Source organism: Taudactylus pleione, unplaced genomic scaffold (assembly GCF_031769625.1).
Source record: "Taudactylus pleione unplaced genomic scaffold, aTauple2 ptg000069l, whole genome shotgun sequence".
In the NCBI taxonomy this organism is placed as follows: domain Eukaryota; kingdom Metazoa; phylum Chordata; class Amphibia; order Anura; family Myobatrachidae; genus Taudactylus; species Taudactylus pleione.
In genome coordinates this window covers 2,597,674-2,619,732 of record NW_028284471.1, presented here as the reverse complement: position 1 = coordinate 2,619,732, position 22,059 = coordinate 2,597,674, and the positions used below count along the sequence as shown (strand labels likewise).

The 22,059-nt window shown below is 42.6% G+C and overlaps 1 protein-coding gene across 3 annotated transcripts in view; it reads right to left on the bottom strand.

Moving 5' to 3' along the window:
* The window catches only part of ZBTB46 (zinc finger and BTB domain containing 46), a 67,720-nt gene that overhangs the window by 5,707 nt on the left and 39,954 nt on the right, over positions 1-22,059 (bottom strand). For 2 of the 3 annotated variants that reach the window (XM_088467129.1, XM_088467130.1), the window contains 2 exons: positions 7,192-7,476; positions 4,098-4,273 (listed from right to left, as the gene is read on the bottom strand). In XM_088467129.1, coding sequence (XP_088323255.1) covers positions 4,098-4,273; positions 7,192-7,476 — 461 coding nt within the window. The remainder of the gene's footprint in view (positions 1-4,097; positions 4,274-7,191; positions 7,477-22,059) is intronic. The other variant, XM_088467131.1, reaches the window with a different exon arrangement.

Sequence of the window (22,059 nt, the reverse complement as noted above, 5' to 3'; positions counted from 1 at the left end):
ACCAAGAAATATTTTCACATCCCTGTATGTTACACTGCATCACCAAGGACAATGTGATATATACACATTATTGTTATATTACATCACTGAAGACAATGTAGTATACATTCTTGCTCATTACACTACATGACTGACTACAACATAGGATACACATTGCTGCTTGTTACTCTGCATTCCCAAGAACAATGAAGATTATTTACATCCCTGTTCGTTACACTGTACCCCAAGAACAGTGTAATATATACATCACCAAAGGCAATGTAGAACATACATATCCCTGCACGTTATACTGTATCACAGGGAATAATATAGTATATGTACACATCCCTGCAAGTTACACTACATCACCTAGGACAATTTATAGATGTGCCCTCATAAACCTAGCGTGTCTATGCCATATGGGACAAGATGCCTGGTGTGACTGAGGCACTCCGAGAGTAGTAGCATACCGTACTTTTCTTTTAATTGTGTCAAATGCAGTGAAAAGCCATTATATAGTGTACTAGAGATGCTTGGCTGTGACATTAACTGCAAAGGAATTGGTTTCACATGTACAAAGACGCAGATTAAGCACAACGAAACTTGGCGTGAGAAAAAGAAGCCGCTTTTCACATCTGAGCCCTTTTTACACAGATGTACAAATTGATCAATGTAATCCAGTAATGTAGTTGGCGCTCACAGTTGTTTTATTTATGTGAATGAGACTCACATTATGAGCAAAAATAAAATATAACGATCAGCGCGAGTCGCCTGGGACTGAAGCCACAGTTTAAAAAGGACCAGCAGCGGCTCCTACCCTTCTTGATGAGGGGACTGCCCGCAGTGCTGCAGTCCGGATGTTTGATGTTCCAGGCTACCCGTGTAGTGCTGCCAGCCAGGTCCATTGTGCATGTGTAATAGATCTGACAAGTGCTGGACAGACGTATGAGTACAAACACCGGCAGTCCAGAGGGGAATGTGTTACTATAGAGGTAAGGGAAGGTAATGTGTTACTACACAGATGAGGGAGGGGAATGTGTTACTACACAGGTATGGGAGGGGATTGTCAAATATATTACTAGGGAGTGAGGGAAGGGAATGTGTTACTACAGGGGTGAGCAGGTTAATGTGTTACTCCAGAGGTGAGGGAGGGGAATAAGTTACTACAGGGGTGAGTGAGGGTAATGTGTTACTACAAGTGTGAGGGAGGAATTGTATTCTACACGGGCGAGGGAGGGAAATGTGTTACTACAGAGGTGAGCACGGATAATGTGTTACTATAGAGGTGAGGGAGTGAAATGTGTTAGTACACAGATGAGGGAAGGTAATGTCTTACTATAGCAGTGATGCATTACTATAGAGGTGAAGAATTAATGTGTTACTGGAGTGTTGAGATGGAAATGGAAACAGTAAATATTTTCAGGTCTACCTGGGTGAAACTGGGTACATCAGTTAGTGCAGTATATAAACATCCCTACGTGTTACACTAGGACACTGATGACAATGTTATATATACAGTCAGGTGCATACATATTGGAACATTGACAGAATTTTCATATTTTGGCCTCTATTCACCACCACAATGGCTTTGAAATGAAACAAACAAGATGTGCTTTAACTGCAGACTTTCAGATTTAATTTGAGGGTAATTACATCCAAATCAGGTGAACGGTGTAGGAATTACAACGGTTTCTATATGTGCCTCCCACTTTTTAAGGGACCAAAAGTAATGGGACAAACGAAACAATCCTAAATCTAACTTTCACTTTTTAATACTTTGTTGCAAATCCTTTGCAGGCAATTACAGCCTGAAGTCTGGAACACATAGACCTCACCAGACGCTGGGTTTCATCCCTGGTGATGCTCTGCCAGGCCTCTACTGCAAAGGTCTTCAGTTCCTGCTTGTTCTTGGGGCATTTTCCCTTCAGTTTTGTCTTCATCAAGTGAAATGCATGCTCAATCGGATTCAGGTCAGGATATTGACTTGGCCATTGCATAACATTCCACTTTTTAGCCTTAAACAACTCTGTGGTTGCTTTTGCAGTATGCTTCGGGTCATTGTCCATCTGCACTGTGAAGTGCTGTCCAATGAGTTCTGAAGCATTTGACTGAATATGAGCATATAATATTGCCCGAAACACTTCAGAATTCATTCTGCTGCTTTCGTCAGCAGTCACATCATCAATAAATACAAGGGAATCAGTTCCATTGGCAGCCATACATGCCCACGCCATGACACTACCACCACCATGCTTCACTGATGAGGTGGTATGTTTTGGATCATGAGCAGTTCCTTTCCTTCTCCATACTCTTCTCTTCCCATCACTCTGGTACAAGTTGATCTTTGTCTCATCTGTCCATAGGATGTTGTTCCAGAACTGCAATGGCTTTTTTAGATGTTGTTTGGCAAACTCTAATCTGGTCTTCCTGTTTTTGAGGCTCACCAATGGTTTACATCTTGTGGTGAACCCTCTATATTCACTCTTGTGAAGTCTTCTCTTGATTGTTGACTTTGACACATACACACCTACCTCCTGGAGAGTGTTCTTGATTTGGCCAACTGTTGTGAAGGGTTTTTTCTTCACCAGGGAAATAATTCTTCTGTCATCCACCACAGTTGTTTTCCGTGGTCTTCCGGGTCTTTTGGTATTGCTGAGCTCTCCGGTACATTCTTTCTTTTTAAGAATGGTCCAAACAGTTGATTTGGGCACACCTAATGTTTTTGCCATCTCTCTGATGGGTTTGGTTTGATTTTTCAGCCTAATGATGGCTTGCTTCACTGATAGTGACAGCTCTTTGGATCTCATATTGAGAGTCGACAGCAACTGATTACAAATGCAAATGTCACACCTAGAATCAACTCCAGACCTTTTACCTGCTTAATTGATAATGAAATAACGAGGGAATAGCCCACACCTGTCCATGAAATAGCTTTTGAGTTGATAGTCCCATTACTTTTGGCCCCTTAAAAAGTAGGAGGCACATATAGAAACAGTTGTAATTCCTACACCGTTCACCTGATTTGGATGTAATTACCCTCAAATTAAATCTGAAAGTCTGCAGTTAAAGCACATCTTGTTTGTTTCATTTCAAAGCTATTGTGGTGGTGAATAGAGGCCCAAATATGAAAATTCTGTCAATGTCCCAATATTTATGACCCTGACTGTAATTATATATATATATATATATATATACACATATACACACACACACACCTATATACACACACATATATATATACATAGAATATAGGATATATATATATATATATATATATATCCTAACACTTTAAATTAGAACACAGACAATGTAGTATATACACATCCCTACAAATTTCACTGCCTCACTATGGACAATGTAGTATATACACATCCCTACAAATTTCACTGCCTCACTATGGACAATGTAGTATATACACGTCCCGGCACATTACCCTTAGCACAAATTTAGTACATACACATCTCTACATCTTACAAAGTTACATAGAGGGCAAAGTATAAACACATCCCTGTGCACTACACTAGAACACTTTAGACAATGCAGTATATACACATTACAGAACTTTGCATTGTGTTACTGATTACAATGCAATATATACACATCCCTACAATACAGTATACAAATCACTGCACATTACACTAGAACACAGAGGACAATGTAGTACATACACATCACTGCATATTACACTAGAACACTAAAGACAATGTAGTATATACACATCCCCGCACCTTACACTGTATCACTGAGGGCAATGTAGTATATACACATCACTGCATATTACACTAGAACACTAAAGACAATGTAGTACATACACATACCTGCACCTTACACTGCATTACAGATGGCAATGTAGTATATACACATCACTGCATATTACACTAGAACACTAAAGACAATGTAGTACATACACATACCTGCACCTTACACTGCATTACAGATGGCAATGTAGTATATACACATCACTGCATATTACACTAGAACACTAAAGACAATGTAGTATATACACATCCCCGCACCTTACACTGTATCACTGAGGGCAATGTAGTATATACATATGCCTGCACAATACATTAGAACACTGAGAACATTAGCCGACAGCACAGGACCATATCTCTTACTAGTGTGTGGCGCTTCATATGCTCTCTCCTTGTGAACTTCTTGCCACAGATCTCGCAGGGATATGGCCGTTCCCCCGTGTGTGATCGCATGTGTCTCTTCAGGATGCATTGGTGCATGGCGGAGAAGCTGCAGTACGGACATTTAAACTTCTTCCGGATTACCGTGAATTCGTTCACTGAAAGAGAATGAGCGGATGAGAGGGGCTCCGTGTTCTTATAAATCACAAATATATAGCAGTACTAACAGGATTCAGTGCAATGATCGGATACAAATCTAAAAACACAACACCTGTAGTTTAAGATTTAACAGTATATCACACTGGGTAAAGAGATTAATTACCACTGACGCTGCAGACAACATTTCTGATGCACAAGAGTGCTACATTCTAGCACTGGTGACAAGATAGTGGGCGATATGTGACATCACTGAGATTACTCGGCCACATTTAATACTCACTTTAATACTCACTCTCTGGCATCACTTCAGTAAAAATACATAATAACCTCCTTCATCTTGTCCTGCCCAATGCCATATTGGACATCACACAGCATTCTGCTAATTAGTGTTTTCAAATAACCAGATACAACCTCCCCACTGCAAGCAACAACAGGGAGAACCAGGGACCACAGCGGTATTTGCAAGAGCTGGCAGTAGCCACGTGCATTTCACCACCAGCATCTGAAATTATACTGCTACCTAATGTATCAAGCTTTTCCCCCAACACTTCTGTGTACTCATTTGCTCAGAACCATCCATTCCTTTTGTAACAAGTCACTATTGGCCATAGAGGTACACATGATGCCGATGCCGCACCCAGGCGGCCGATGTTTTCAGTCTGTGCATTCGTTCTGATGGTTACTGATCTAAGCTACAGAATAAATTTGAATGCAAAAGCTGGGGTTTTCAGTGTTCCTTGGAGGACGTGGGGCAGCTAGCCAGATGCAAGAGTGTTGTGGTCAGCAGTTGCACTGACACCAGTGGCCATGTTCAAACAGAGATTCTGTGCCTCCATAGGACTGGTGCAATCTCCAAATGTCCAAACGATGTACGTATAATTGCCGCAGCTGCTGGGCGTCTCCGTAGGAAGACCATCGGCTGTGGCATTAGCATAAAGACGCAATAGCGGCTGCGGAAAAACAGTCGCAGCTGCGGCCACCTCCGATTCAGGCCCCATGTGTACTGCATTTGTGCCATGTACAGTGTTGCGTAATATGCTGAATCTTTGTAAATGAGGGATAATTACTTTTATTCTCACTGACAATTGTACATTCCATCAAGGCACTTTCAAACTGAGTCACGTAACAAGTGGCTGGAACTGTACACAAGGAATCTCCGACAAGAGAAAAAAAGAGGCCTTTTACCTTCAGCCTTTGAGTAGGAAAAAATAAATACCTATGCAGTGTTCTCCCCAGAAAATGTTTCCAGCCGGGTGGCATCAATAAGTAGCCGGGTGGGGGCCTTCGCAATAATAAAATGTTTTAAACCCTGACCTCATAATGATTTAAACTTGAAATAACATTTTATATATTATTTCTCCTCTTCCTATTAGAGGCCCAGTCGTTTGATTATGAAAAAGCTGCAAAGTCTGCAGGATCTGGTCCTTTTTATACAGCTCCCAGATACTGTCCCCACTTGCAGGCTCCCAAAGTGCCGGGTGGTGGCTGTTTCTTGCCAGGTGGTGCACCCGCAAAAAACAGCCTGGGGAGAAAACACTGCCTATGTACTGTCTGTGGTCAGATACTCCCTATGATCCTCCTGCAACCTGGGGAAATGGTAATGGCTAAAGTACCTCCTACAGAGTTAACATAGCTGTGAAGTGTGAGAAGGGGTCTCTTAACAACCTCAGTGACCATCAAAATAGTAGTGTCTGTGGGCAACTTCTGTAGATACTGCAGTGATAAGTCAGCTATATATTTATAATACATTCAGCCTCAGAGTGTTATTAACTAGTGACATCACTGAGGCACGAGCCACTAGTGCCACCATGCTGCATTCAACGTTGAGGTCCCTTTAAGAGTTAGATGGGTTTCCCCTTTAAAAAAGGAACAAGAGGAAAACGGTACATTTTCACAACCAAACAACTAAAATCTCAACACATGAAGAGGAAGCAGCCAGTTCCCCACAGCAGGCAGCGCTTTAACCCTGTACTTCCAGGAGACAGGCATTCCGCAAATAATGATCATTATCAGTGAAACAGATTCTAAATCACTGTAAAACAGGAGATGGAATAAAATGCAGGAATGGTCCTAAGCGAGGAGCAACATAAACCTTCAATCTTCTCTATAAGACGGTAAACACAACCTTTATTTATAAAGTAAAGAAACATTTGGGCACAGCTGAAACCATCATAAAACTATACTTTATAAATGTATGTAAAAGGTCAGGCAGATTGGACAGAAAAGCAAAATTGCTATCTACAGTCATAAAAAGTTAAATATGACACTCAACTATTTGCATAATTACCATGGAGGCAATTTTTGAAAATGTACAAATATTTTCTTTTTTTTTGTTCATTTTAAATATTTATAACACCTGTAATTGTCTTCCATAAAAACATAAAATCTACATACAACCCTAACTCAGCCTCTTTATTTGAGCAAAGCAATTTAATGACAATGCCCTGAGAAAAGACTGCATAATTGAGCTCTCTGCAAAGGAAACAGAGAAACTTTTCATTAAAAAATAAATAAGCCACTTCTATAAAGTTATGTCTGAAAAAAAAAACAGATAAAGGCTAGAAAGTATAACAAACATTTGTAGTTACAGTTGCAGAAAGGTTTGCACAACCCAATAAAGTCATCTGAAGGTGTCCCGGAATGTAGAAGGGAAATGAGACTGTAACAAGCAAGTGAGAGTAACAGCTGTTACTAGTTCAGTGATGGCAATTTCTAGAGTCTGAGCTCCAGCAATGGATCAGGATTTAATTAATATCGCTATAAGGTACAGACAAAATGAAAGTGTGGGACCTTGAAGAAGCTGTCCTTGATAGTCCATGTTTCAGACATATGCTAATAGTGGTGCTTTAAGGCTGATCATTGCCATCAAGGAGCTAGAAAGTGATGGGATGGACAGACAAAGAAGAGAGGAACTTACGAGAGAGCGAGTGGGTACCTTTGGGCAGGTATTCAAACAGTAGCGAACTCTCCTCCCCCAGAACATCAGCCTTTAGGGACAGGAGGCTGTTCTTGCTCAGAAGGGCATTCCGCAGGTTGGATACACTGGTGACCCGTTGATGACCGTCATCTTTCTCCAGCCCCAGCGTGTGAGTTAAGTAACTGGACTCTCCACCGTGTAAGGATTCTTCGCCCTGTGAGTACAAGTCCACTCGTTCTTCTCGGCTGTCAGAGCTTCCCGGCTCTATCACAGTCACATCGTCACCTGGAAGAGAGCGATAGGTGAGGAATAGAAAGGGTAACAGGAACCGTGACAGTAAGAAAAGGAGAAAATAAGAAAATCGTGATGGGAGCAAACGAGACACAGACTTTGGCAGCCAGTCTCTTTCATAACAAGCACTACAAAGCACTCTCAGCCTTTCCCATATTGACTACTGACAGCACTTGTGTTCAAGTGATCCCACATCTAAACTCTCTGTATTACTAATCTGTTCAATGGTTGTATCATATTGGCGATATATAAGCTTTAGTAAATACATTAGGTGCCTTCAGAAATTGAGTTAACCATTTATCATGTGATGTCTATGGGGGTCTGTAATTATGCCGACAGTAACCATGTCGATATGAGAATGCGGACACAGTCATAATGTTGACAATGTCTACTTAAGATGGGTTTAACCCTAACCTTAAAGCTAACAATAATAGTAACCCTAAGCTTTACCCCAACAATCATGTCGACATTCTCACATTCTGTCCATGTCAACATTTTAACCATTTCAATATTCTGGTGTCGACATTATGAATGAAATGTCAACATTATAAATGTTGACAAAGTATCCATCAACAATATTACTGCATACTATCTACGCCCACCCCTACTTGGTAATCTCCCCTCATTTCAACAGAGAACTTTTCATGGCATAACTGAAAAATACTCTGCTCAACATAAGGGCAAAATACATTGTTTCCATGGTATACAGTAGTACATTGTTTCCATGGTATAGTACATTATTTGGGTCCAGTTACATGAGCAGTTCTGCAGTTCCAGTTTATAATATTTTTCTGTCCAAACTGGTCTCAGGGCCTGATTCAGCTTGGAACGCAATTGCAAACATCAACGCAGCCGAAAGATTGTTATCCTGTGCGCATGCAGAACAGTGATGGCAGAAATTGATAGCTAGCAAGCGCTTAGGTCGTCTTAAACACTGGTGAGTCTTACCGTTTGGAAGCTGTTTAATGGGAGTCCATAATTTAGCCAGATCCCCTCCGCAGCACAACTGCTCTCTGCGTGTGCAGAGACTCACAGAATTATGGTGCGTACACACTGGGCGATTAAAGTGGACGACTGAACGATAACGATATCGTTATCGTTCAGTCGTCCACTTTATCGTCCATTTTTAACACAAAAAAGATGAACGATGACGACAACGCGCGTTCCCGCGGGTCGTTGGTCATCCTCGTTCATCAGGCTGACATGCAGGCCAACCTGACGACCTCGTCAGGTTGCTGCATGTCAGGGAATGGGTGAGAGAGCCCGGCGCTGAACGATATCGCTAATGATATTGTTCAGCGGCTGTGCTCAATGTCATGAACGACATTGAGCACAGCCTGCCGGGGACACACTAGACGATATCGCTCAGGGAGCATATCGTCTAGTGTGTATGCACCTTAGAGACAGGTCGAGACAGGTCTGACTAGCCGCAAGTGGTCAATGGTGTACACTCGCAGAAGAGAAGGCAGCAGTGGGCATCTTTATGCACGAATAAGGTTGTGGTTGCATCTGCATATATTAGCAGCTGTGTTTGTCAGGATTCACAGATGTAATTGCGATCCAAATTGAGTCTGGCCCTCAGTCATTGCAACCCAGCCAGGGCTGGTCACAGCTCTTTCTGAAATCACTAAGGTATGTAATAAGCTCTTGTTAATTGTATCTGTGCCATTCAATATAGAACTCTTTGCTGGTCTCTGACCAGCATCTGTTTTTTTAAACTTTCCAAACAAAAAACTTTTCCATACTCGTTACATGGAATGGATGGTCCACTTGTCATTAAAAAAAAAAAAACACACAAGGTTTGGGAAAGTTTCAATAATTCTTTGCCCCAGCATTTCAAGCTACAAATTTACTCCTGTAGATATTATGGGTACATAAGGGCATATTGCAAGTTATATAATTTTGATGTTCTGTCATAATTCTGCCCACACAGATCTATATAACATTTTAATCAATCAGTGGAGTCTGAGAGGGAGGCTTGTGTAATGTTATTAGTATGTACACTCAATTATGGTATCCTGTGAGCAGGAAAAGCAATTACCTGGAGAAGGGATTGCTAAACATATGGCCTATGTCTATGTCTGCATATAGAGTACTTGAAGATGCTCAGCTGGCACCAAAAACACTAATGGGAATTCAATCAGTCATCTGACCAAAAGGTGTTTGCAAAGCTCAAGCAGGAACAAAGACCAAAACATATCTGCTTTGACATAAAAATAAATCACAGAAATATACCTGAAGTCTGTACGCTTGTCTAATCTGATTGAGAGTCCATAGGATGTATAGTTTGGTAGAAATAATGCAGCTATAGCCAATCACACACCACAAAGCTTGTTTTTATAGCTTTAAAAAAAAAAAAAAAAAGAGGGGACCTGTGACCCCTTTGAAATTTGCATGGGTGGTGGCAGCAAAGAGACATGTATGGTATACGGTACAGAGTGATAGAATATTCATTGTAAGTAGTATATAAGGCTCCGCCCTCACTACATCAGCACTTGGGGATCTGCGTGATCGCAGTCCTGACGCTAGTGTATGACCAGACAGGGCAATACAGTTATTGGTTCTGGTCTAGTTAAATCGGGAATACCTCTTGGGGTCCCTGGCAACTCCTGTTACAAATCCAATTCCTGGGGTGGGATGCAATACATCCCGCCAGTGATCACATGCATACCAGTGTTAATAACGGCGGTATGAATGTTCCAATGCAATTAAAATCGAAAAAGGACAGCTCTTCCGAAAAGATCTGTCCTTTGCAATGTGAGGACTTCCTGATTTATGACCTGGGAGTCCTTCTGGGAGGGATTCTATTCTATTAGGCACAGCTATAGATGGCGTTGCCTATAGGGTACAAGCTCCGTAAATTTTCGCTTTCCTGAGCTTTTCTATATATGGGAGATGTGATCAAACCTCTGAAAAAAGCAGCTTGTCAAGAGGTTTGACCACATTTCAGCATTAGCACATCTGCTGCTGATCTGAATTATAATAATTTTTGGAGCACCCATCTATAGACCTTGACCCATAGGGACTATACTTTTGCTCACATCATGTGGTCACCATATGTAGTTTTGCCCAAAAATCATTGTTCTGAAGTATCAACATCTAATGGAATTAAAATCCTCATTACACATTGACACCCGCTCTCCTCCCCACCCCCATATAGTCAAATTTTCCACAAGTCCAGTTGGTGAGCAATCGGAACAAACAAATGCACAATGCAGCCCTACATTAGACACTACAGTCTGGATTTATACACATGCTATATAGTCAGCCAGGCAACAGTTAACCAGCGATAGATCTGGTCAGATCAGTTCAGCCATGAATTATAGAACAGTCCAAGCCCATTAAAGCAGAAAGTAAGGGTAAATGATACATCACAGAGATAGGAATGGAGATGGAGGTTCATCCTTGTGCGGATATTAGATCTAAGATACCAAATCACATATTTCAGGCCTGCCCGGCTGGGAATTACTTCGGGCACACAATAATGGAAGACATATTTCACATTAATCATTCATTACTTAGGGCATAGTTTATTTTGGGAATAGCATTGATGGGAACAAATTATGTAACCAGGAGCTGCTGGACACTACAGCAAACCTTACAAGCTGACCCCACCTCTATATATGCCACTTTATCAATTAGGTCACACCTATCCACCAGTACCAGCAGAAGTACTCTCCATTTTGGGGAGACACGTCTGTAAACTACATGTGCCACAAAAGTGTCACGTTAAAAGTCCAACCTCTAATGTGATTGACAGTATGTAATGAAAACAACTAATTTAGTCATGAGAGTGAGCAGGCATCAGGATGGTCTTTATCACATGTGGCACCTGTGTGTGTCTGAAGCTTTGGTATATCGGAACGTGCACCTAGAAATACACTTTTCTGCCATAGAGCATCTGGGAGAAGGAGTCCTCCATGTTAAATATAGGCTCAGAGCTGGTGCAAAAATCAAGTCCTTTTGCACAGTGGGAAATGTCACTCCACACAGCAAGAAATGCTCCTACAATTGTACCTATGCCTCTATCATTTTGAATCATCTCACTCCACAAGCAGACACCTCGTTTTTCTGTATAACCAGGCGCAGTATTTTGCAACAAATTCCAACGCTCTGTCCAACTCCTCCCATTGTCCATAGTGAATGTCTTTGCTGCAAACACCTCTATCAGGCTCCATATACCTTTGTGGCAAAAACCAGAGTACAATGCTCTGCACAGTTGACTGAATGCAGCAAAACGCCCTCACTTCACAAACCTATATTCTCATTAGGGTGGCTTTTCCAAACATTGGACCATCCTTAAAGGGAGACCAAGATGCAGAAGGTAAATATGCTACCTGGGAACTGTCTTACATCTAAATGTAGTTATTATTGTATTTATTTTTTATTTTGGATTGTGTAATTTAGAATAGAAATATATATATATATATATATATATATATATATATATATATATACATACATATATATATATATATATATATATATATATATATATATAGCGCCAATCATGAAACAGCGCTATATAGACAATATTTGATCACTTACTGCAGTCTCTGCCCCCATTGGAGCCAACAGTCTAATAGGGGTATTCAATAAGGGTGCGATAACATCGTTTTTTGCGTTAATATCACTGGTTTTAGTTTAACACCGTATTCAATTTCAAAGACTTATCGCAGTTTTGAAAAGTCTTTGCTAAAAAACGGTGATAACTTTTCACCATTGAATAGGTGTCGAAAAAAGTGCAGAATTGGGGTTTAGGGGTGCAGGCTTAAAAAAAAAATAGCCTGCACCCCTGGGAATGACATTTAAAAAAGAACTGTGTCAAAAAAAGTTTTAAAAAAACATAGGGACACCCCAAAAAAATAATTTAAAAATTGGGGTGCAAAAAAAAAAAAAAAATGGGTAAAAAATGTTAAACAACAGGGAAATAGGTTCAGGGCTATTCTGCAAGTATGCGGCAGATGTTTTCTAGAATAGAATTATAGCGGCAGGTGCACAAATTCAAATTTAAAAAAAATTACTTTAGGGACACCAAAATATGCTAGTACCCATTTTCATGTACCCCAAATTTGATGGGACCACTTAAAAAAACAAAAAAATTACCTAAGTGCTCTTCTGCATCACTTCTTCAATGTTGGAAAAAAAACACCTGCTGCGGCTATTTAAATCCCCGACTTTCAATTAAAGGCTAAAACGGGGGTACCCATAGTGTTTTCCCATGTTTTTACAACTTTAGTGGGGTCTTACAATTATTTTAAGGAAAAATTTGTAACTTTACGCAAATCCAACTTCGGAGTTTCCCGTTTTCGTTAATTTTATTTTGAATACGGGGATAAGCGGGAGCACGCACCATACCTTTACGCAGAAAAAAACTCCGATATGAAACGTTAACTTCGCCAGGGAAGTTAACCTTTCATATTGAATACCCCTCTAAAGTTTCTATTTACTAAGCAGTGTTAAACTGGCCACACATCTAAAGATTATCTGTCCAACCAGCCAACTAGTTGATTGGTTGGAATGAAAACCTGGTAAGGTATGAAAGCAAATGACAATCAGCAATTTGCTCCCTAATGCCAGAAAATGGACAAAAACTGTTGTTTGAACAAATTGTTTAGATCAAACATTTAACAAACTTGTCTGACGAACATTTTCATCTGTTTTCTGGCATTTAGGAGCAAATTGCTGATCATCAGTTACTCCCATACGTTACCAGGTTTTCATTCCAACCAATCAACTAGTTGGATGGTTGGACAGATAATCTTTAGATGTGTGGCCAGCTTCAGGAGACAAAGTGAAACTGTCATTTTTCAAACACAGCCTGTGACATGGCAGTTAGGAGCTGATTGGCTGGTACCTTATCTCATTTCACTTTGTCTCCTAACACTCCTTAGTAAATAGACCCCTAAATCCTCTATCAGTAAAAAAAAATCTCCCAACCATCCCAATTTCAGCAGGACACAACCATCCCAATTTCAGCAGGACAGTCCCTCGCTCAGCAGGTTAGGAGGCATGTCTGTAGAGGACATATGCCAAAGAGGCACGTGCTTCCAGTGCATACAGTATTTTAGAGTGTTTAAGGAGGATAGGAGGGAAGTTGGGGGTGGCCTAATGCTACAGAAGAACTAAGCATGTCTACTGGGCGTAGTCATATCACCTTTAGCATCAGAAAATTAAGCCAGGGCACACAAAGGAAACCCACACAAACACTGGTAGAACATAAAACTCCACAGATAGGGATAGAATTGTAAGTGCATCCATCAAGTAGCTATGGATTTAATGTATATAGTTGTATTTCAAAAAACGTGTTCAATTGATGTCGCACACACTTGCACACTTTAGGCAGCTATTTCATGAGCTGAACCATTATTGATAAGAATGCAGCCAATCAAATCACATGGAGCTTACAACAACCGCACTGAAGCATGACGCACATGGTGGCATATCCAATTAGGTGCAGGGTTTACTGCACGGGGAAAAGCTCCGGGTTTAACGTCCAGAACTATTAATTTAGTCTACATTTTCCCACACGGTAACCCATAGATTCCGCCAGGGCCGGACTGGCCATCGGGCACTTCTGGCATATGCCAAAAGGACCGATGGCCTAAGGACCGGCTCGAGGAGGGGTGAAGCAAAAGACCCCCACCCTCCACCCAACGGCTCAGAAATCATTAAGATTTCACGGAGCCGGAAGGGGTGGAGGCGTGTATAGGCCGGCGGCGACTGTGCTGGGCCAAAAAAAGACAGGGGTGTGCCGCGAGGCCAGCCCCCGTGATTCGCAGCATGCCCCCCTCTACACGGAAGTGCAGGGTGGACTGCCAGGGCTGATATACAGCCCCAGTCCGTCCCTGGATTCTGTGTAAAATCATAGGTCTCCCAACGCATTAGATCCCAGAGGGTGCATTTTAAGGCAGACTTTTCCTCACAGCTACTGAGGCTACAAGGGTAAGTGCACCCTCTAGGGCTTAACACTCCAGGATGCAGAACCTAACTGAAAAGGGCAGAGACAATAAATAGCCCTGCTATGGGAGGGGGAGAGGGAGAGGGAGAGATCAGAGGTGCTTCACAGCTAAAACCTCCAGTCCAATCAGGCTGGAAAGGCGAGTGCGAAGTAATAACAGGATACTCTGGGTGTGACCGACTCACAGAGCAATTCTGAACTAAAGAAGAGGGGGGCAATTAGGGATTAACTGGATTTACTAAGGAGGTGGAGGAGTGGAGTCAGGGAGTGTCACACATACACACACTTTATATACCGCTTTATAAGCTTTCATACTGCACAGTCTCATCACAATTGAGTTTCCAATGGCACAGAAAGGGATTTGCTATGGAGTACATTAATACAGGAAGGGGTAGACTTAAATGCCATAGACGAGGCAATTCTGACAACCAATTAATCACTGTTTTAGATCTAAAAGGACAATGACAGACTGTTTTGTGTTTTTCTTACATGATCATTTCACACACTAACCTCACTAGATTTTTACTAATATACCTGATATATAAAGACGTGTTCAAGGTGCGCTGGAACTCATACACGTTGTAGTGCTTGGTCCAAGGAGACTAGATTGTTCTACAACATTACTTTTTTCCCCATACTATATACTGTAGATGCTGTGGCACTTTAAGAAAAAACCTGTATACAGTAGTTTACTGATCCAAAGTTCCATGTGTGACTATATAATTTTGCATAAGTTTGTCATATTCAAATAGAGTGTTGTGGAAGCAGGTAGCTTAGATCAGGAGTTTACTCATTATGTCTGCATGTCCAATAGGACTCGCAGTGCATTACAAGAGACAGGAAAGATAGGTATGTATACTATATGTAGCTGTTGAACTATCAGACATAACACTACAACCACCTGCCTAATATTGTGGACAGGCCCCTCTCGTGCCTCCACAACAGCTCTGACCAATCAAGGTCACTGCCACCAGGGAATACAGTTGCCAAAAAGAGGTGTAGTACTTGCAATGTTTAGGTAGGTGGTACATGTCAAAGTAACATCCATGTGAATACCAGGACCCCAGGTTTCCCAGGGCATCACACTGCCTTCGCGGCTTACCTTCTTCCCATAGTGCATCATGGTGCAATCGCTTCCCCAGGTAAACGAAGCACATTCACTCTCCTGTCCACATGATGTAAAACAAAACATGATTCATCTGACCATGCCATCTTCTCCATTGCTCCAGGGTCCAGTTCTGAAGCACACGTGCCCAATGTAGGCGCTTTCGGCAGTGGAAAGGGATCAGCATGGGCAAAGCCAGATTATGTGGAAAAGGGGCGCACAGTGGGCCCTCTCTGAGCACATGCACTATGTGCAGTCCCACAGTAGGGGCAGGACGGACGGACTGAGTAGTCACATGCTGCATAATATATCCCACCGTCTGAGAGGTGCCACTGTAATTGGATACTCAATGTTATTCACATCACCTGTCAGTGGTTTTAATGTTATGGCTGACTGATGTACGTTCACTATACATTGCCAGAAATTTCTCTCTGTATATTTGTGACAGCGCCCCTGCTGGACAAATTATGAAACATGTATAATAGCAAACTTGATGGATATTTAAAAAAGTAACACTGGTCACACATGCTACATCTGCAGAGACAGAAGGTAATTGGACAGTCTGCAGATTGAAAACTTGTCCTATTTATGACTACATGAATGTGTTGTCAAACAGATTTGTTATGTTGGCACAGAAACAGACAAATCTCAGGTGCACAACTCCAAATCATTAATAATATATATAAATGCAATTAAATTTTGCAATCAATAGAGGTTTTTAGCATAATCATGGCCAAGGTTATGGGCCCACCCACCATATCCAGGTAACCTCTTTCGGGTAGGTCCCTAACATACTAGGGTTCAAATCCAGAGCGCAGGACCCCCCAAAAACTGCCCCAGCCAAGCCGCCCCAGGGCACCAGCATAGTAAGAAAAGTGCAGTGTAAAGAGATAGTTAGGAGCAGCTGCATATAAAGAATGAAAATAAAAAAGTGAAGTACATATATATTAAACACACAGTGAAGGGTTAAAATGTGTTATAAAGGAAAATGTGTTATAATGCAGTGCCCTGAGACAAATCAGCCAATGCAATCCAGGGGGACCCACGCCCCAAAAATGAACCAAAGTTGCACTACAGTATATAACTTTTAGGACTTACCTAGAATTGTGCCTAATACAGTGTGCATATACATTACCATACTCCATGCTTTTAAACCAATAAGGTAGGGTGCTAGTCCAGAATGAGGGCGTCTCTTTTCCCTCAGAAGTGCAGTAAAGCACATTAAATGGAGCATATGGGAAAGATTTCTGGACTGCACAACCATTTTAACCCTTCACTGTGTGTTTAATATATATGTAATTCACTTTTTTATTTTCATTATTTATATGCAGCTGCTCCTAACTATCTCTTTACACTGCACTTTTCTTACTATGCTGGTGCCCTGGGGCGGCTTGGCTGGGGCAGTTTTTGGGGGGTTCTGCGCTCTGGATTTGAACCCTAGTATGTTAGGGACCTACCCGAAAGAGGTTACCTGGATATGGTGGGTAGGCCCATAACCTTGGCCATGATTATGCTAAAAACCTCTATTGATTGCAAAATTTTATTGCATTTATATATATTATTAATAATTTGGAGTTGTGCACCTGAGATTTGTCTGTTTCTGTGCCTGCAATTAGTCTCATCAGGTAGCACCTCCCATCATATATATATAGTCAGGTTGTGCAGTGCAGAAATCTTTCCCAGATTTGTTATGTTGCGGTCACTTGCAACAAGTCATTTGAAGGGCCTTTGTGGACATATATAAACATAAAACTGTATTTCATAGACATTTATATATTCATATAAGTAAATGCATATTTAGTATATCCTACTAAATAGCTGTTTACTGATATTGTGATAAATTTCTTAATATCATTATCATGGGATATAGGTTTGTTATCACCCCAGTCCATGAATTGGTGAAAGGTACAAATCACTTTCCAGCCAAACCTCCCTAACACACAGAATACTCTGGTTTATCCTGGCACAAATAACTTTGGAACACCTCAGGTTTCATTATGAAGTCCTTATAAATAAATTATACTATTCAGATTGGTGAAGTGGCCCCCAGTTAAGTATATCTACCACAGAACGGTAATACAGACCATTCCTGATCCTACTGAACTGCGCCTTGTGCACAGCACACAATTCTTAAGATGGGTACACAGTAAACGACTGTGTACCCAGCGATGTGACCCACGACCCCCACGCCGACATATCGGCGGTCCATACACACTGGCCAATCGCCAGATATTCCGCCTCCCGCCGCATAGCGCTGCATGGGATCATGCAGTAACATCCATGTGAATGCCAGGACCCCAGGTTTCCCAGGGCATCACACTGCCTTCGCCGGCTTACCTTCTTCCCATAGTGCATCATGGTGCAATCGCTTCCCAGGTAAACGAAGCAAATGCACTCTCCTGTCCACATGATGTAAAACAAAACATGATTCATCTGACCATGCCATCTTCTCCATTGCTCCAGGGTCCAGTTCTGAAGCACACGTGCCCAATGCCGCATCGCCTGATCTTCCTGCATGTACAAAAGATCAGGCGATGTGGCAGATGACCCCACAAGAGCGTGCACTGCAGGATGTAGTGCATGTACACTGCACGATATGTACGATTTGTCGCTCCGATGTGTTGGAAGCAATATTGTGTAGTGTGTAGGGGCCTGAACAATGACTACTGCAGCTTTGCTGGCAGAATGCTGCACTGCCGTGTAGTCAGCTACAAAGTTTTCAGGGTAACATATCTTGCTGCATCTATGAATTAAAGATAATAACAGAGTACAAATGAGCAGGTGAGGGATGATTAACCAGTGGGATTCTGCGCTCCAGTGGGGAATGTGAGAACAGTGTGTGGGAGCTGGGGGTGGGGATCATGAGACAGAATGTAAGTCTGTGGGAGGGGAACTTTTCTCTGTGTCAGGAATGTGAAGGGTTGTGGGGTTACTATTTATCTTTTTAGGACAAGTGCTATTAACATCCCTTACCTTTAAGCAAAACCCTGAGTTGGTGGGAAAATTAATATATGTGGGTAGGGGCTGCAGGGTGACCTTATGGTTAAGAAAGCCATCTATGTTTGAACCCCATCTTAAACCTAAGGATAGGTTAGTGGGACCGAGATCCCCCAGTGGATTTAGCACTAAGTACTCATATACAGATTTGGCTGTTGTCAATATACAGCTGTATGTGCATCCCAGCAATAGAGACAAAGAATCAGTACAGCCTACTACCCATACTCCCCTCAGCTGTAACAGAGATGGGGTAGAGGCACCTGAGATAGCAGCTGTAATAGAGATGGGGGTAGAGGCACCTGAGATAGCAGCTGTAATAGAGATGGGGGTAGAGGCACCTGAGATAGCAGCTGTAATAAAGATGGGGGTAGAGGCACCTGAGATAGTAGCAGTAATAGAGATGGGAGTAGAGGCACCTGAGATAGCAGCTGTAATAAAGATGGGGGTAGAGGCACCTGAGATAGCAGCTGTAATAAAGATGGGGGTAGAGGCAAATGAGATAGTAGCAGTAATAGAGATGGGAGTAGAGGCACCTGAGATAGTACCAGTAATAGAGATGGGGTAGAGGCACCTGAGATAGCAGCAGTAAGAGAGATGGGGTAGAGGCACCTGAGATAGCAGCAGTAATAGAGATAGGGTAGAGGCACCTGAGATAGCAGCAGTAATAGAGATGGGGTAGAGGCACCTGAGATAGCAGCTGTACAATAGATGGGGGTAGAGGCACCTGAGATAGCAGCAGTAATAAAGATGGGGGTAGAGGCACCTGAGATAGCAGCTGTACAATAGATGGGGGTAGAGGCACCTGAGATAGCAGCAGTAATAAAGATGGGGGTAGAGGCACCCGAGATAGCAGCAGTAATAAAGATGGGGGTAGAGGCACCTGAGATAGCAGCAGTAATAAAGATGGGGGTAGAGGCACCTGAGATAGCAGCTGTAATAAAGATGGGGGTAGAGGCAAATGAGATAGTAGCAGTAATAGAGATGGGAGTAGAGGCACCTGAGATAGTACCAGTAATAGAGATGGGGTAGAGGCACCTGAGATAGCAGCAGTAAGAGAGATGGGGTAGAGGCACCTGAGATAGCAGCAGTAATAGAGATAGGGTAGAGGCACCTGAGATAGCAGCAGTAATAGAGATGGGGTAGAGGCACCTGAGATAGCAGCTGTACAATAGATGGGGGTAGAGGCACCTGAGATAGCAGCAGTAATAAAGATGGGGGTAGAGGCACCTGAGATAGCAGCAGTAATAAAGATGGGGGTAGATGCTTTTGAGATAGCAGCTGCAGTAGAGATGGGGGTGGATGAACCTGAGATAGCAACTGTAATAGAGATGGGGTAGAGGCACCTGAGATAGCAGCAGTAATAAAGATGGTGGTAGAGGCACCTGAGATAGCAGCTGTACAATAGATGGGAGTAGAGGCACCTGAGATAGCAGCAGTAATAAAGATGGGGGTAGATGCTTTTGAAATAGCAGCTGCAATAGAGATGGGGGTGGATGAACCTGAGATAGCAACTGTAATAGAGATGGGGTAGAGGCACCTGAGATAGCAGCAGTAATAAAGATGGGGGTAGATGCTTTTGAGATAGCAGCTGCAATAGAGATGGGGGTGGATGAACCTGAGATAGCAACTGTAATAGAGATGGGGTAGAGGCACCTGAGATAGCAGCAGTAATAGAGATGGGGTAAAGGCACCTGAGATAGCAGCAGTAAGAGAGATGGGGTAGAGGCACCTGAGATAGCAGCAGTAAGAGAGATGGGGTAGAGGCACCTGAGATAGCAGCAGTAATAGAGATGGGGTAGAGGCACCTGAGATAGCAGCAGTACAATAGATGGGGGTAGAGGCACCTGAGATAACAGCAGTAATAAAGATGGGGGTAGAGGCACCTGAGATAGCAGCAGTAATAAAGATGGGGGTAGATGCTTTTGAGATAGCAGCTGCAATAGAGATGGGGGTGGATGAACCTGAGATAGCAACTGTAATAGAGATGGGAGTAGAGGCACCTGAGATAGTAGCAGTAATAGAGATGGGAGTAGAGGCACCTGAGATAGCAGCTGTAATAAAGATGGGGGTAGAGGCACCTGAGATAGCAGCAGTAATAGAGATGGGGTAGAGGCACCTGAGATAGCAGCAGTAATAGAGATGGGATAGAGGCACCTGAGATAGCAGCAGTAATAGAGATGGGGTAGAGGCACCTGAGAAAGCAGCTGTACAATAGATGGGGGTAGAGGAACCTGAGATAGCAGCTGTACAATAGATGGGGGTAGAGGCACCTCAGATAGCAGCCGTAATAAAGATGGGGGTAGATGCTTTTGAGATAGCAGCTGCAATAGAGATGGGGGTGGATGAACCTGAGATAGCAACTGTAATAGAGATGGGAGTAGAGGCACCTGAGATAGTAGCAGTAATAGAGATGGGAGTAGAGGCACCTGAGATAGCAGCTGTAATAAAGATGGAGGTAGAGGCACCTGAGATAGCAGCAGTAATAGAGATGGAAGTAGAGGCACCTGAGATAGCAGCTGTAATAAAGATGGGGGTAGAGGAACCTGAGATAGCAGCTGTAATAAAGATGGGAGTAGATGCATCTGAGGTAGCAGCAGTAATAGAGATGGGATAGAGGCACCTGAGATAGCAGCAGTAATAGAGATGGGGGTAGAGGCACCTGAGATAGCAGCAGTAATAGAGATGGGGGTAGAGGCACCTGAGATAGCAGCTGCACAATAGATGGGGGTAGAGGCACCAGAGATAGCAGCAGTAATAAAGATGGGGGTAGAGGCACCTGAGATAGCAGCTGTACAATAGAAGGGGGTAGAGGCACCTGAGATAGCAGCAGTAATAAAGATGGGGGTAGATGCTTTTGAGATAGCAGCTGCAAAAGAGATGGATGTGGATACACCGGAGATAGCAGCTGTAATAAAGATGGGGGTAGAGGCACCTGAGATAGCAGCAGTAATAGAGATGCGAGTAGAGGCACCTGAGATAGCAGCTGTAATAAAGATGGGGGTAGAGGAACCTGAGATAGCAGCTGTAATAAAGAAGGGGGTAGAGGCACCTGAGATAGTAGCAGTAATAGAGATGGGAGTAGAGGCACCTGAGATAGTAGCAGTAATAGAGATGGGGTAGAGGCACCTGAGATAGCAGCAGTAATAGAGATGGGGTAGAGGCACCTGAGATAGCAGCAGTAATAAAGATGGGGGTAGAGGCACCTGAGATAGTAGCAGTAATAGAGATGGGGTAGAGGCACCTGAGATAGCAGCAGTAATAGAGATGGGATAGAGGCACCTGAGATAGCAGCAGTAATAGAGATGGGGTAGAGGCACCTGAGATAGCAGCTGTACAATAGATGGGGGTAGAGGCACCTGAGATAGCAGCAGTAATAAAGATGGGGGTAGAGGCACCTGAGATAGCAGCTGTACAATAGATGGGAGTAGAGGCACCTGAGATAGCAGCAGTAATAAAGATGGGGGTAGATGCTTTTGAGATAGCAGCTGCAATAGAGATGGGGGTGGATGAACCT